This window comes from Ranitomeya variabilis, chromosome 4 (genome assembly GCF_051348905.1).
Source record: "Ranitomeya variabilis isolate aRanVar5 chromosome 4, aRanVar5.hap1, whole genome shotgun sequence".
In the NCBI taxonomy this organism is placed as follows: Eukaryota; Metazoa; Chordata; class Amphibia; order Anura; family Dendrobatidae; genus Ranitomeya; species Ranitomeya variabilis.
In genome coordinates this window covers 197,519,329-197,533,360 of record NC_135235.1, presented here as the reverse complement: position 1 = coordinate 197,533,360, position 14,032 = coordinate 197,519,329, and the positions used below count along the sequence as shown (strand labels likewise).

The 14,032-nt window shown below is 42.8% G+C and overlaps 1 protein-coding gene across 4 annotated transcripts in view; it reads right to left on the bottom strand.

Annotated features, from left to right (window-relative positions):
- Positions 1 to 14,032, bottom strand: part of LOC143770190 (synaptotagmin-1-like) — a 261,510-nt gene that overhangs the window by 85,571 nt on the left and 161,907 nt on the right. For all 4 annotated transcript variants that reach the window (XM_077259562.1, XM_077259563.1, XM_077259564.1 and 1 more), the window contains one exon: positions 5,250 to 5,416. In XM_077259562.1, the coding sequence (XP_077115677.1) occupies positions 5,250 to 5,409 (160 nt within the window). In that variant the 5' untranslated portion in view covers positions 5,410 to 5,416. The remainder of the gene's footprint in view (positions 1 to 5,249; positions 5,417 to 14,032) is intronic.

The following is a 14,032-nucleotide window of genomic DNA, read 5'->3' as shown; positions in this document are numbered from 1 at the left end:
GCTCTGTCAGGACATATTGGGAATATGCAGGGCATTGATTTAGAAGCAGAAAATGGGCCAAGGATGCACCCCCTTAGGCATTGATGCGACTGGTACCTGTGCACCAGCTATAGTTGTGCCCCTGAATAGAAGTGGGCAGCTTGGTCTTTTAGAACATACAGTTAGATCCAGTAATATTTGGACAGTGGCAAGTTTTGGCATTTTGGCTGTCTACCAAAACATATTCAAGGTACAGTTGTATAATCAATTTGGGTTTAAAGTGCAGACTCTCAGCTTTAACTCCTTTCTGACCTCGGACGGGATAGTGCGTCCGAGGTCAGATCCCCCGCTTTGATGCAGGGCTCCGGCGGTGAGCCCGCATCAAAGCCAGGACATGTCAGCTGTTTTAAACAGCTGACATGTGCCCGCAATAGCGGCGGGTGAAATCGCAATTCACCCGCCGCTATTAACTAGTTAAATGCCGCTGTCAAACGCAGACAGCGGCATGTAACCGGTGCTTCCGGCCGGGCGGCCGGAAATGAGCGCATCACCGACCCCTGTCACATGATCGGGGGTCAGCGATGCATCAGAATGGTAACCGTAGAGGTCCTTGAGACCTCTATGGTTACTGATCCTGGCTAGCTGTGAGCGCCACCCTGTGGTCGGCGCTCACAGCACACCTGCAATTCCGCTACATAGCAGCGATCTGATGATCGCTACTATGTAGCAGAGGCGATCGAGTTGTGCCAGCTTCTAGCCTCCCATGGAGGCTATTGAAGCATGGCAAAAGTAAAAAAAAAAAGTTAAAAAATGTGAAAAAAAAAAAATAAAAATAAAAGTTTAAATCACCCCCCTTTCGCCCCATTCAAAATAAATCAGTAAAAAAAATCAAACCTACACATATTTGGTATCGCCGCGTTCAGAATCACCCGATCTATCAATAAAAAAAAGGATTAACCTGATCGCTAAACGGCGTAGCAAGAAAAAAATTCAAAACGCCAGAATTAAGTTTTTTTGGTTGCCGCGACATTGCATTAAAATGCAATAACGGGCGATCAAAAGAACGTATCTGCACCAAAATGGTATCATTAAAAATGCCAGCTCAGCACGTAAAAAATAAGCCCTCAACCGACCCCAGATCATGAAAAATGGAGATGCTTTTTTTTTTTTTTTAGCAAAGTTTGTAATTTTTTTTCCCTACTTAGATAAAAAAATAACTTAGACATGTTAGGGGTCTATGAACTCACAATGACCTGGAAAATCATAATGACAGGTCAGTTTTAGCATTTAGTGAACGTAGCAAAAAAGCCAAACAAAAAACAAGTGTGGGATTGCACTTTTTTTGCAATTTCACCGCACTTGGAATTTTTTCCCGTTTTCTAGTACATGACATGCTAAAACCAATGATGTCGTTCAAAAGTACAACTTGTTTCGCAAAAAATAAGCCCTCACATGGCCATATTGATGGAAAAATAAAAAAGTTATGGCTCTGAGAAGAAGGGGAGCGAAAAACGAACACGGAAAAACGGAAAATCCCAAGGTCATGAAGGGGTTAATTTGAGAGTATTCACATCCAAATTGGAAAAAAAGGGTTTAGGAATTGCAGTGCCTCAGGATTCTGGTTGTCGCAGTAGTATTGCTTTCCTCTCGGGGACAGTGATACTGCATTTGGAGGCAAAAGAAGGATAACTACATCCAGGTATCACAAGCATGCAACACATTCCACACTCCAGGCCGCCAGGGGGAGCTCTTGCTCCTATTTATTAGGTCACTCCCCACATAGGTAAAACTGGTCGCCTGTAGGGAAAGTTAGTCAGTTGCTGGCTGAGCTCAGCTCTGTTAGTTGGTCCCTGACAGTGGTGGGATCCTGTCAGTGAACGAAGGAGAAAGGACACAGAGCTGTGCATGCCCTCAGAGCTGCAGCTCCCAGAAAGAGACACACAGAAGCAGAACTGTATTGCAGCAAGCGTGAAGGGAGTCGCAGCAAAGGAGAGGATATCAGAAGGGGACCAGCCCTACACAGGCTTCCTCCTTCTGAGGTGCAGAAGCCCGGTAGCCGGAACACCGAGGGAGTAAGGACCTTTATGCTTTGCTCCAGAGACCGGCAGGACAGCTAATTGCAAGTTACCTGTCCGCCCTACACCCAGGAGGCACGGTGGCAACCCATGGAGGCCGGGGCGTGCTAGAGTCCCTATAAACAGCCTCAAGCCACCAGTCATACGGGTATTGTCCTATCCGACTATGGGGAACAGAGAGAGAGAGACACCACATCTGTGAGACCCTTATGTGAAGCCATAGGCAGTAAGGGAATACACCACTACAGCGCAAGGGAAGGCTACTGATTTCTACCTGGACAAGGGGACTCTGGACTTGCCTCCAAACTGGCCGGACTCTGCCTGCCCTGTGATCTGGTGCCCTGCACTGTGGATGCTGAAGTCTTCAGTGAAGGTAAAGAGACTGCAACCCTGTGTCCTCGTTCATCACTGCGCCATTCATCATTCACCATCTACACACCGGGAAGCCCTGGGGATACACTTCACCTGTGGGAAGGTATACCATCTAGCTGCCATAACATCACCCCAGCGGACCCCTTAAAGCAGCGTCGGTCACCCTGACCGAATACTACAGGTGGCGTCACGTACAATCCCTTTAAAGACCTTTCCCTTTTACACGGATGTCCCAGAGCCACGGACCGGGCCAGCCACTGTGACATCCCCTTGTGAACCGCAGGACCCGGTACCGAGTGCCCCACGGCTCCAGAATTACAGCTCTTTAATATTTAGCTGCTTCTTTTTCAAGGGACCAAAATTGGTCAATTATCTCAAAAGCTCTTTAGTGGGCTACATGGTCTATGCCCACATTATTCCATCATCAATTAAGCAGATAAAAGGTCTGGAGCTGATTCCGGGTGTGACATTTGCATTTGGAACCTGTTCCTGTGAACCCACAACATGTGGTCACAGGAGCTCTCAATGGAAGAGAAGCAGAGCATCATTAGGCTGAAAAAAAATTCCATAAGAGAGATAGCAGAAATGTTAGAAGTGGCCAAATCAACAGTTTGGTACATTCTGCAATAAAAGAGTGCACTGGTGAGCTTGGAAACTCAGAAAGGCCTGAATGTCCACAGAAGAAAACAGTGATAAATGATTGCAGAATCCTTTCCATGGTTAACAAAAACCCCTTTGCAACATTCTCCCAAGTGAAGAACACTCTCCAGGAAGTAGGTGTTTTGGCATCTTAAGTCTCCCATAATGAGAAGACTTTGTGACAGCAAATACAAAGGGATCACTACAAGATGCAAACCATTAATTAGCCTTAAAGATAGAAAAGCCATAAAAGAACATCTAAAGAAGCTGCCCAGTTCTGGAAAAGCAATACTAAGATCAATGTGTACTAGAATGATGGGAAGAAGAAAGTATGGAGAAAGCTTGAAATAGATACAAATCCAAGTAACAGCACACCCTCTGTAACACATGGTGGAGGCAGCATGATGGCATGGGCATACATGGCTTCCAATGGCACTGGGTCACTAGTGTTTATTGATGATGTGACTGACGATAGAAGCAGCCGGATGAATTCTGTGTGTACAAGGCAATATGTTTTGCTCTGATTCAACCAAATGCAGCAACAGTGATTGGATAGAGTATCACAGTACAAGTGGACAATGACATAAAACATACTGCGAAAGCAACCCAGGAGAATTTTTTAAGGCTAAGAAGTGGAATATTCAGCAATGACCAAGTGAATCATCAGATCTCACCCCCATCGAGCAATCATTTCACATGCTGAAGACAAAACTTGAGGCAGAAGGACCCACAAAAAAAGCAAGAACTGAAGTCACTGCAGTAAAGGTCTGGAAAGCATCACAATGGAGGAAACCCAAAGTTTGGTGGCGTCCATGGCTTCCAGACTTCAGGTAGTCATTATAAAACAGAAAGAAATGTTTAATAAAGACAGTATCAATATAATTAGAATGATTCTAATAGAGAAAGACGTAAAGGGGATAACCAGAATTGTGTATAATCATAACGTTTATTAAATAATCCAGAAAATTACATATCTATGGAAAAGGTCTGCTAAAAGACACACATATCAGGTTAAATAAGGAAAGTGATCAAAGATACATCAATAAGTTCCTGATAAGAAGAAATCACTAGCTCCCCAATAAGATGATCTCTCAATAAATATAAATGTAATAAAGCAAAGAGAATATCATATAGCAAAAGCTTGCTTATAATAATCGGCGAGGTAATACCATACAAAAACATACCTGATCGGATGACTCAAATTATATAAAGCAATAACAATGAAAAAATAATCATTAATGATATTATTATTGATATTAACGTGAAGAAAAATATCTAGGAACTATAAGGTAATCAGAGCCTGTGTATAAAGACTATGTCTGAACAAGGATCTAAACCAGCATGTCATAGTATGTAACAAAAACATGCAAAACATCAGAAAGAAGTATAAAGACTATAACTAGGCAGAATAGATGACATTATGTCCGATGTATAACAGGCAAAATGCACGTCGTAAGAAAAGTACAGAAATGCCACAATATAGAATATGAAAGGTGCATGTCATAAATAAATTGGCGATACATAGCGATCTTTACTTAAGGACATGATTCTCCGCAAACTATTAAAAATGAACATTTTAGTTATGATAAAGTTAATTTGTCCAATTAATTTTGAGCCTCTGAAATGAGTAGGCTTTGTAGAAAAATGGTTGCAATTCCTAAACATATATTTTTTATTAAATCTGAACATTTGAATTAATTAAAATGTTAATTAAATCTGGAATTCTAAACTTCAATTGTTAAATCCAAATTAGCATCATACAGAGCTGAAATCACGAAGATTCGGTCACTGTCCAAATATTTCTAGACCCAACTGTATGTCACGATAGTTTGTGCACTTTTCATGATACATATATTATAAGCCCCTCTCCAAAAAAAAAAAAAAAACATTATTAAAATTCATTGGAGAGCTTAAAGATACTTAACTAGGACGGCAGCCTTTCGATCTTACGTCCACTTTCAATAACCTTTTGGCACAGTTGCCAGCATAGACTTTATGATTAATGTTCGCCCACAACTATTATTTCCTTTGAAGTCGTACAGCCGTAAGAATTCAATGTGACAAGCTCTCCTCCAAGACAAATGGAGACGCATTGATTCCTACAGCCCACGATTGTCACGGGTTGAACAATTTTTAGCGAAGACTTTCCCTAGCGGAAAAATGAACCAAAAGACATTGTCTTACTTGGTAGTTTGCTAAGTTCATTCATAAATTTATCCTTCATGTCGGAGAAGACATTGGGCTGGGTCGATACACCCGTGCCATTTTGGTGGGGCTCCGGCAGGGCCGTCGTTTGCGTCGTCTGCTCAGATGCCTGCTCGGCAGATCTACGCTCCGGGTTCATCGTTGAGCTGCGGAAAGAATGAAAAAATGATATGTAGAATATAAAATGGTTTTTCGCATCAAGAGAGACAAGCTCTTAGTGGGAAACACATTAGATGTCAGTAGATGTAGTGATAAAGGTCATCGTTCGGTATAATATAGACTCTGTAGTGTAAGGCGGAATATGAGGATGAAATAGACATATGACATATTTCTATCATGGGCTTCAGGAGATGAATACGAACTTACTTGAGCTCCTTTGACATGTTAAATTGATTTTTAGGTGTTACTTCACATTACATAATATTGTTACATGCAGACAGCAGAGCTAAGTGTCAGGAGACTGTATGGTGGTACACTGAATGTGTCCTTTGTGTGCCACTATATGGTTGAAATAGTACAGTATAGGCCCGTAGTCTGCCATGATTTCTATATCAAGGCTTCCGACAACTTGGACAACATTTAACTTTGGATGTCACATTCAGTTGAAATGTATTGCAGCGCAGAGACCCACCGAGTCCCTGCACTGCAATACATGTCGCCGGCTATTCAGAGACCGACAGATGGCATCTGTGTGAAGTCACTGGCAGCACATTGTAGTGACGTTATGCGCTGCCTGTCATAAGCACGTTGAAGTCAACTACCAGCTTTTGCACTCACTAGCTATGGAATAGGACATTAGTACTGGAAGGTGCCCAGGATGGGGGGCATTATACCAGGATGGGGGGCATATATTACTAGAAGGGACCCAGGAAGGAGGGTATTATACTAGGATGGGAGATATGTATTACTAGAAGGGACCCAAGGAGGAGGGTATTATACCAGGATGGGGGACATGTATTACTAGAAGGAACCCAGGAAGGAGGGTATTAAACCAGGATGGGAGACATGTATTACTAGAAGGGACCTAGGAAGGAGGGTATTATACCAGGATGGAAGACATGTATTACTAGAAGACCAGGAAAGGGAGATATACCAGGAAGCAGGCCAGTATGGATGACAATCTACCAGGAAAGGGAGACATTATACCAGGTAAGGTCTCAGGATGGAGGACATTAGACCAGGAAAGGTAGATATTATGCCAGGAAGGGGCCCAAGATGGAGACAACATATCAGAATGAGGCACATTATTATTGAAAAGGACCCAGGATGGAGCACATTATACCAGGAAAATGCACAGGATGGATGACATTATATCTGGAAGGGGGCCTGTGATGGGGGGCATTATTACTGGAAAGAGCCAGGATGGAGGACATTATTACAGGTAGAGGCTAGGATGGGGGTAATTATTACAGAAAAGGGGCACAGGATGGGGACATTATTTCAGGAAGGAGCTTGAATTAGGGACACTATTACAGGATGGGGGACATTGTCCTTGATCTGATGAACATGCAGCTGGAGGCATAGGTCCAATTTTTTTTTTACCAGGGTCCACAAGACTCTAGTTACGCCACTTTTGAGAAATTTCATAAATACATTGCAATAATTTGTATTAATCCTCAGTAACATGCTGCATTTGCAATTCTGGATGCTTCAGAGTTGGAATCTTTTAGCCTTTTTTCCAGAGAGCTTGTTTAAAAGTCCCCATACACATTAGGCTACAATCATCCCCCACATGGGGGTCTCCTAAGGGTATGTGTCCACGTTCAGGATTTGGTCAGGATTTGACATCAGTATTTGTAAGCCAAAACCAGGAGTGGGTGATAAATGCAGAAGTGGTGCATATGTTTCTATTATACTTTTCCTCTAATTGTTCCACTCCTGGTTTTGGCTTACAAATACTGATGGAAAATCAAAAAACGTTTTACTGAAAGATTAGGTTATAGGAGGAGGAAGTAGCTGCAAAGAAAAAAAAAGAGAGAGAGCTACAGACACACAGAGACCATGCTGCTTCTAATAAATGTTTTATTTAGCAAAAGGCTGGATTCACAGCTACACTGTTTATTACCATTTTTATGTAAATTTATCCCATTATATATATTGACTAATAATTGATTTGAACACACCTTTTAAAGAGTGGCTTTTGTTCCAAAAGTTTTTCGTAAATCAGTGGTACAAATGGATGTGTAATATTTCTTATTACAGAAAATGCCATTTTCCTAACTTAACTCTAGAATCATATTTCTTTCCACTGCCTCTAGAACACTCAATTCCTGTCATGCTGGTGACTCGTACAGTTTGTAAGCGCAGTCCTACTCACTGTGTGCACCGATCTGCTCCTCCCAATGTCAAACCATCTCACTGAGCTGACTCATGCAATTTTCCTACATTGCTACATCCTCCTGCTGCTAGTGAGTCTCCAACCAGCTATAGGGAGGCGCGGGCAGACTCTGAAGGAATATAAAACCCCTGGGTCCTGCAGAGATTTACTTCCCTGGCCTATAACCTGCAAGCAGTGGATATATTAGGCAGCTCCTCCCTAGACACCTTGCCTGAGCCTAGGTCCTAGTTGCAATTTTTTGCTATTTCCCTATCAAGGTGCATTATAGTTTAATCTCTCCTGTTACCGAACTGGCTTGTTTACTCATTTTGTCTGACCTCTCCGCTCCTGACGGGCTTCATATTTTGAACCTATGGTTCCCTCTCTGATCTTGGACTTTCTGACCACATCTCTGTCTTTGCCCTTGGTAATGCATGTTCTGCCTTTGACCTGTTGGTCAGCTGCTGCAGGTCCGGGGACTGCCCTGGAGTGGCACTTGATTACCCTAATGGCCCAAGCCTATGCTCACCATCAAAGGCTCTAGTGAAGACCATATAGTCACTTAGTTACGCCCCTCCAGGGTAAGCTCGGCAGGTATCACATTGGGTCCACACCCACAGTCATGACGATTCCCTTTTAAAATCCTCCGTTAGAGGGTTATAATTTTCACTGAGAGATTAGCTTACATGTAAGAGGAGGACAGAGCAGCTGCAAAAAATAAAAAAGAGAGGTACAGATACACAGAGACCAATCAACTTCTTATAAGTGTTTTATTTAAGCCCAGGACTGGATTCACAGCTACACCATTTATGTAAATTTATCTTATAAATGAACTGAAAATAGCTTTGAGCAAAAACTTTAATGAGTAACTTTTGGTTGAAGTTTTTCATAAATCAATAGCAAGAGCGAAGATAAAAAAAAACACTTCAAATATCCTAAATTACAAAACCAAATTCCTCTTTCTCCAGTTATCAGACTCTGTTCCTCAATTCACTGATAAAATCCTTCTACAGGGGAGGGAACAACTGCACTGCACCATAAATACATTTGTGCTTCTAATTAGTGTTACAGCTTTTCCCTCCCAGGGTTGGATTCACAGCAACAATGTTTAGTAGTGCCCTATATTGTCTTCCTTGCTGCTGCTACTGCTTTGAATAGAATGTGAGATAGATAGGGGAGCAGGATAGCCTCTTCCCTATGTGTGCTGTGTATGGAAGACAACATAGCAGCTAGTCACTGCCACCTCTGGAGTTGACCTCAGGGAAAACTGCCAATTAGAGATGGTGGATGCAGATGGTTCAACTGCTAAATGCAGAAAGCAAGTTATATAATGGCAAAAAGTGCTAGTCAGAGAAGACATCTAAGGTAAAATCATACATCCCTGCCTCATCATCACAACTCATCTCCATAGCAACTCTCCCTATGATCCACTACAAGAGACTTCCCAATGGAAGCGGTTACTGCTATTTACAAATCAAACCATGGCTTCTAGACGGTCACCTCAGAGATGCCACGATAATGTCATTGTTACAGGAAACAGATGCTTCTCTGTCTCCGTGGTGCAATATTACATGCCGGACTTAACCATTTACTGTTCCGAGGTACTGTGCAAAACACTCTGCAATTGCCGATTTTCCATTGGTTTCATTTTTGACTTGTTGTACATGATATTTATCGGACAATCAGAAAATCTGAAGGACGATTTGCCAAAATATGTTATTATTTGTCTAGTTCTTGTTTGGAGCCATCTGGAAAAATTACATTTCTGTTCCAGATAATATAACCGAGGAACGGTTAAAGGACCTGGGAATGTTCAGCTTACAAAAAAGAAGGCTAAGAGGAGACATAATAGTTGTCTACAAATATCTGAAGGGATATCACAGTGTAGAGGGATCATCATTAGTTTCATTTGCACATGGAAACACGCGAAGCAATGGGATGAAACTAAATGGGAGAAGATACAGATTAGATATTAGAAAAAACTTTTTGAAAGTGAAGGTGATCAATGAGTGGAACAGGCTGTGTCACTTACCGGGCTGCTTGTTGAAGTTTCAATAAAATCAGTGTTTTATCAGCAGGAGATTATCACTACAGACTTAGTTGTCTCATGCCATATAGTCCTCCTGCACTGTGTAACCACGCCCCCTATCATTGATTGGCAGATTCTGCACAGTGAACACATAAAGCTGCCAATCAGTGATGTGGGTTGGGTTGCACAGAGCTCAGCATTCAGAGACCTGCTAGATCTGCACCAGAGTAAACAGTGATTTTATCAAAACTGCAGCAAGTGGCTCATTAAGTGATACATCACTGGAATCAGGGTCTCCACCCTTAAATCATGAAGGTCTCATATAACATAGCAAAATCTGGCGACTCAATCCCTTTAATTGGATTTTTTTTACTCATTTCCTTAGTGCTACAGATAATAACAGATACCAGGAGCATGAGACTTAGGGTGGGACCAGGGAAGGGTGAGTAAAGCCTATTTATTTTTTTAAAACAATCTGTAGCTGAGGGACAGGGGTTTGCCAAAAAAATAGAAAACCCCTTTAATAAGCTTAGAAGCTCACTAAATACTCTTTTATTATTGAGTTCAATTTAGAGAGACTGAATTAGTGTTAAATGAATTTCTATGAACCTCTGATCCCTATAATCATATATTAACCCTTTAAAGGTGTATTCCTGTTATAAAAAGTTATCACCTGCAAGTTAGGGTGTAACTTAGATCGGTTGGGGTATGACCACTGAGACCCCTACTGATCACTAAAATGGAGATTCCATGTCCACCATTCCCCCAGCACCAAAACAGAGGCCAGGAGGAGTAGAATCAATTATTTGCTCTGGTTTTCCATTTAAAAAGAATGTGTCACAATGTAAACTGCATATATTATTAAACAGATTTCTTGGACCTTAGAAGACTGGTGTACTTACTTTTAAAGTCCACACAACAATGACTGTATAATCTTGATACCGAGACTAAAGAAAAGTTGAACTTTCCTTGAGGGCTACCATGGGGGCTCAGTGGACAGCCCCCCACCAATCTAGTAGTTGTTTCCTATTTTGTAGTGAAATGGATGTAAGCCATGATCCTCAACATTTGGTGGACCTGCAATCAATATCTATATAATTGAGTAGTGAAATGGAAGTAAGCCATGATCCTCCACATTTGGTGGATCTGCAGTCAATATCTATATCATTGAGTAGTGAAATGGAAGTAGCCATGATCCTCCACATTTGGTGTACCAGCAGTCAAATATGCCCTTTTTGGAATTCATCTGAAGCCAGGTCCTGTTGAGATGGATTGGTTTCTCGCTCTCTTCATTCTTCCTCTTGGAGTAGACCAACAACCAAAAACTTAAAGCTGGCAACATAGTATAGTATCGGGGCGCTGGCCAAATGATGGTCAGGAGAGATGTCGATCAGTCATGACAGATTTCGAACTTCCGATTGCATTGTTCTACTAAAGATAAGCTGCCGGCCAACAAGTCAAACGGCAGCTTTCTCGTAGAAGACACAAGAGCACTTGGACTAACGAGAGCTGATATGTATGAGATGGTTTAATGAATCTGTAGCGCCCCCACAGCCGCAGGGCCGAGGGGTACCCGGTACCGGGCCTCTGAGTCTCTGCTCTGGGGTTGTCACGGTGGCTAGACCCGGTCCGTGACCCTGCTGAGGGGCGTACAATGAAGGTGTTGGTAGGGGTGATGTTATGGTGCGGTGCGGGTCGCAGTAAATAACGAGGACACCAGGTTGCAGTCTCCTTACCTCTTTACTGAAGGCTTCAGGATCCTCAGTCCGGAATACGGTTAACCGGGCTGCGCAAGTCCGGCCGGTCCGATGGCACCTCCAGAGTTCCCTTTGCAGGTGGAAATCTGTGCCTACCTTCTAGCGCTTGTGTGTTGTGGTCCTCCCCTGCTGCGCTTACGGGATAGTCCCCACAACTGTTGTGTCTGTTTCTGAAGTTCCCTCACAACTCGATTCTGATGTTCTTCTTCGTCCCCCAGATGATATGGCTAGGACGCACCCGTATGACGGGTAGGCTCGGAGCTCTTCCTGGACCCTAGTGTCGCCCTTCTCCTGTTGTTGCCCCCTGTGTCTTCATAGGTGATTTGTGTGAGACAGCCCACCTATAACTGACTGTCCTGCCGTAGGTTTGAAATTAGGCCTGGAGCTCTATACTTCCTCGCCGTTCCGGCCACCGGCTGCGCGCCTCAGTAGGATGTTGCCTCGTCTTACAGCACGACTCCTACTGGTATTTCTCCTTGTTGCGTTGATCTCGTTTCTCACTCAGCACAATAACCTCGCTTCTTGTCCTTTCTTAGGGTACCGCCGCGATCAGGTGCAGGCGCGGTCCCGTAACGTTCTCTCAGTTCGCTAGGCCTCTGTCAGGATCCCACCCCTGACAGGGACCCCCCTGAGTCTCTCCCCGCAACACCCTCTGTCACAGGATGTTGCCTGTTTGATTCCCAGTCAGCTTCTGACTAACTTCCTGCCTAACCCCCAGTTTTACCAGATTGTGAGGAGTGGCCTAATACATAGCACCCTTAGCTCCCCCTGGAGGCCAGACTGTGAAGTGTATTGGTGTCTGTGATACCTGGTCAGATGAACTCCTTCAGTGCCATCAGACGTACCATAGCCCCCCTTAGCGGCGGAGCATCAGTACTGCAACGACCAGGACTCTGGGGCGCTGCAAATCCTACATTGAGCAGGAGTTTGGATATGATGACCCTGGAGGTCCCTTCCAACGCTAACATTCTATGAGTCCATGGGAGAGTCAGCTGACATGGCTGTCGACTGAATGATTGTATGTCTGACAGCTAATTCAAAGCTTTTCAAACTCCAGTGGTGACCAAATCATACATAAACCAAAATTGGAAGCCGACTGGTAAAAAAAAATAGCAATTCCACCAAAGCTTTTCTACATTATTTCCCATTTCGTATAACACTTTAATTATTCTATGGGTCTTTAATATTATGGCAATACCAAATACATAGTTTTTTTCCCATCCAAAACCAATGCTGCATCTATTCATGACCTGTGACTGGGATTAGAGTTTAGCCCCAAGAAATTAATTTTTTAATGCATAAATAAGGTCTCGAAATCTAAATGAGTGTTCCCTCTGATGCCTCACTATATCGGCACTATCTTATCAGCTTCCATCCTCCCACTCATCGAGCATGTATAACCTTCAGGTTTTGTTTTCTTCTGTGTTAGTAATACATGTGTTGACGAAAACATTTCTGGCTTTACCGATTTATGTCAAAAGCGACTTTCATGATGTGACACATCCTGCAGAAGGCACATGTCAAAATTATGCGGCGTGCAAATATAATGTTGAATATTAAACTGATCTCTGTCCTTGTGCTACCTTGAAAAATAAAGTCAGGAAAAGACAAAACAAATAAAGAAGTAAAATCGTTCCCGTACTAAATTTTAGATTGGGAACTCAAATATCTATTTTTCAATTTTTGATAACAAATATATTAACTTTTTTTTTATTATGACAAAATTCAAAAAGTTCACACTTCATTTTTGAATTTACAATGTTTCCTTCACTCCAAAGTCAAATCTAAACCAAAGCCAGGATTTGTCAAAATGTATGGAATACTGTAGGGAAGCTCCTATGCCGCTGCTCCGGTGGTCCTCACCAGATTCTACTTGACTTCTGCAGCTTTAGAGTGTCCCCTTTCACAAAATCTTTGTCCACAGTTTGGTATAAAAATCCAAACCGCTCTATACTCACCGTCCCCTGTTCCATCAGTGAGTCTCTCCTGCCGCTCCCAGTATCTGGCATTGAGGTCATGTCACCAGCGAGGCACACAATCAGTGGCTTCATAGGCACAGCCATTGTAGATGGAACGTTCCACTCAGAGCCGCTGAAGGTTGCAGAAGTCAACGGAATCATGTATGGCACGTGATCACTTCAGTAAGTGGAGACTAATGGAGACCATCAGAGCAGCGGTGCTGGAACGACAGTGGATCGTCTAGCTGTACACCAGGTAGAGACAGGGCCTGGAGGTCATCAATACCTTCACACCAACTAGATGTAAGGTGGGCAATCCATGATCTGCTGACTATCATATGTGTATGGTGGTCTCCCAACTCTTCCTCAAAGATGAACAATGAACCAAGAATTGGGCATGTTGAATTTCAGCACCTCTCAGAAGGTACCCAAGTGGTATCTCCACTGAAACAAAGAAACCTATGGCAAACGCAAAAAGTACGTCAGTCCAGAGTATAACAGTGAAGCTGTGTGCACACGTTGCAGATTTTTCGCGTTTTTTTTCGCGGTTTTTTCGTTTTATAAAAACGCTATAAAAACGCAAAAAACCGCATACATTATGCATCCCATCATTTAGAATGCATTCCGCAATTTTTGTGCACATGATGCGTTTTTTTTCCGCGGAAAAAACGCATCGCTGTAAAAAACACAGCATGTTCATG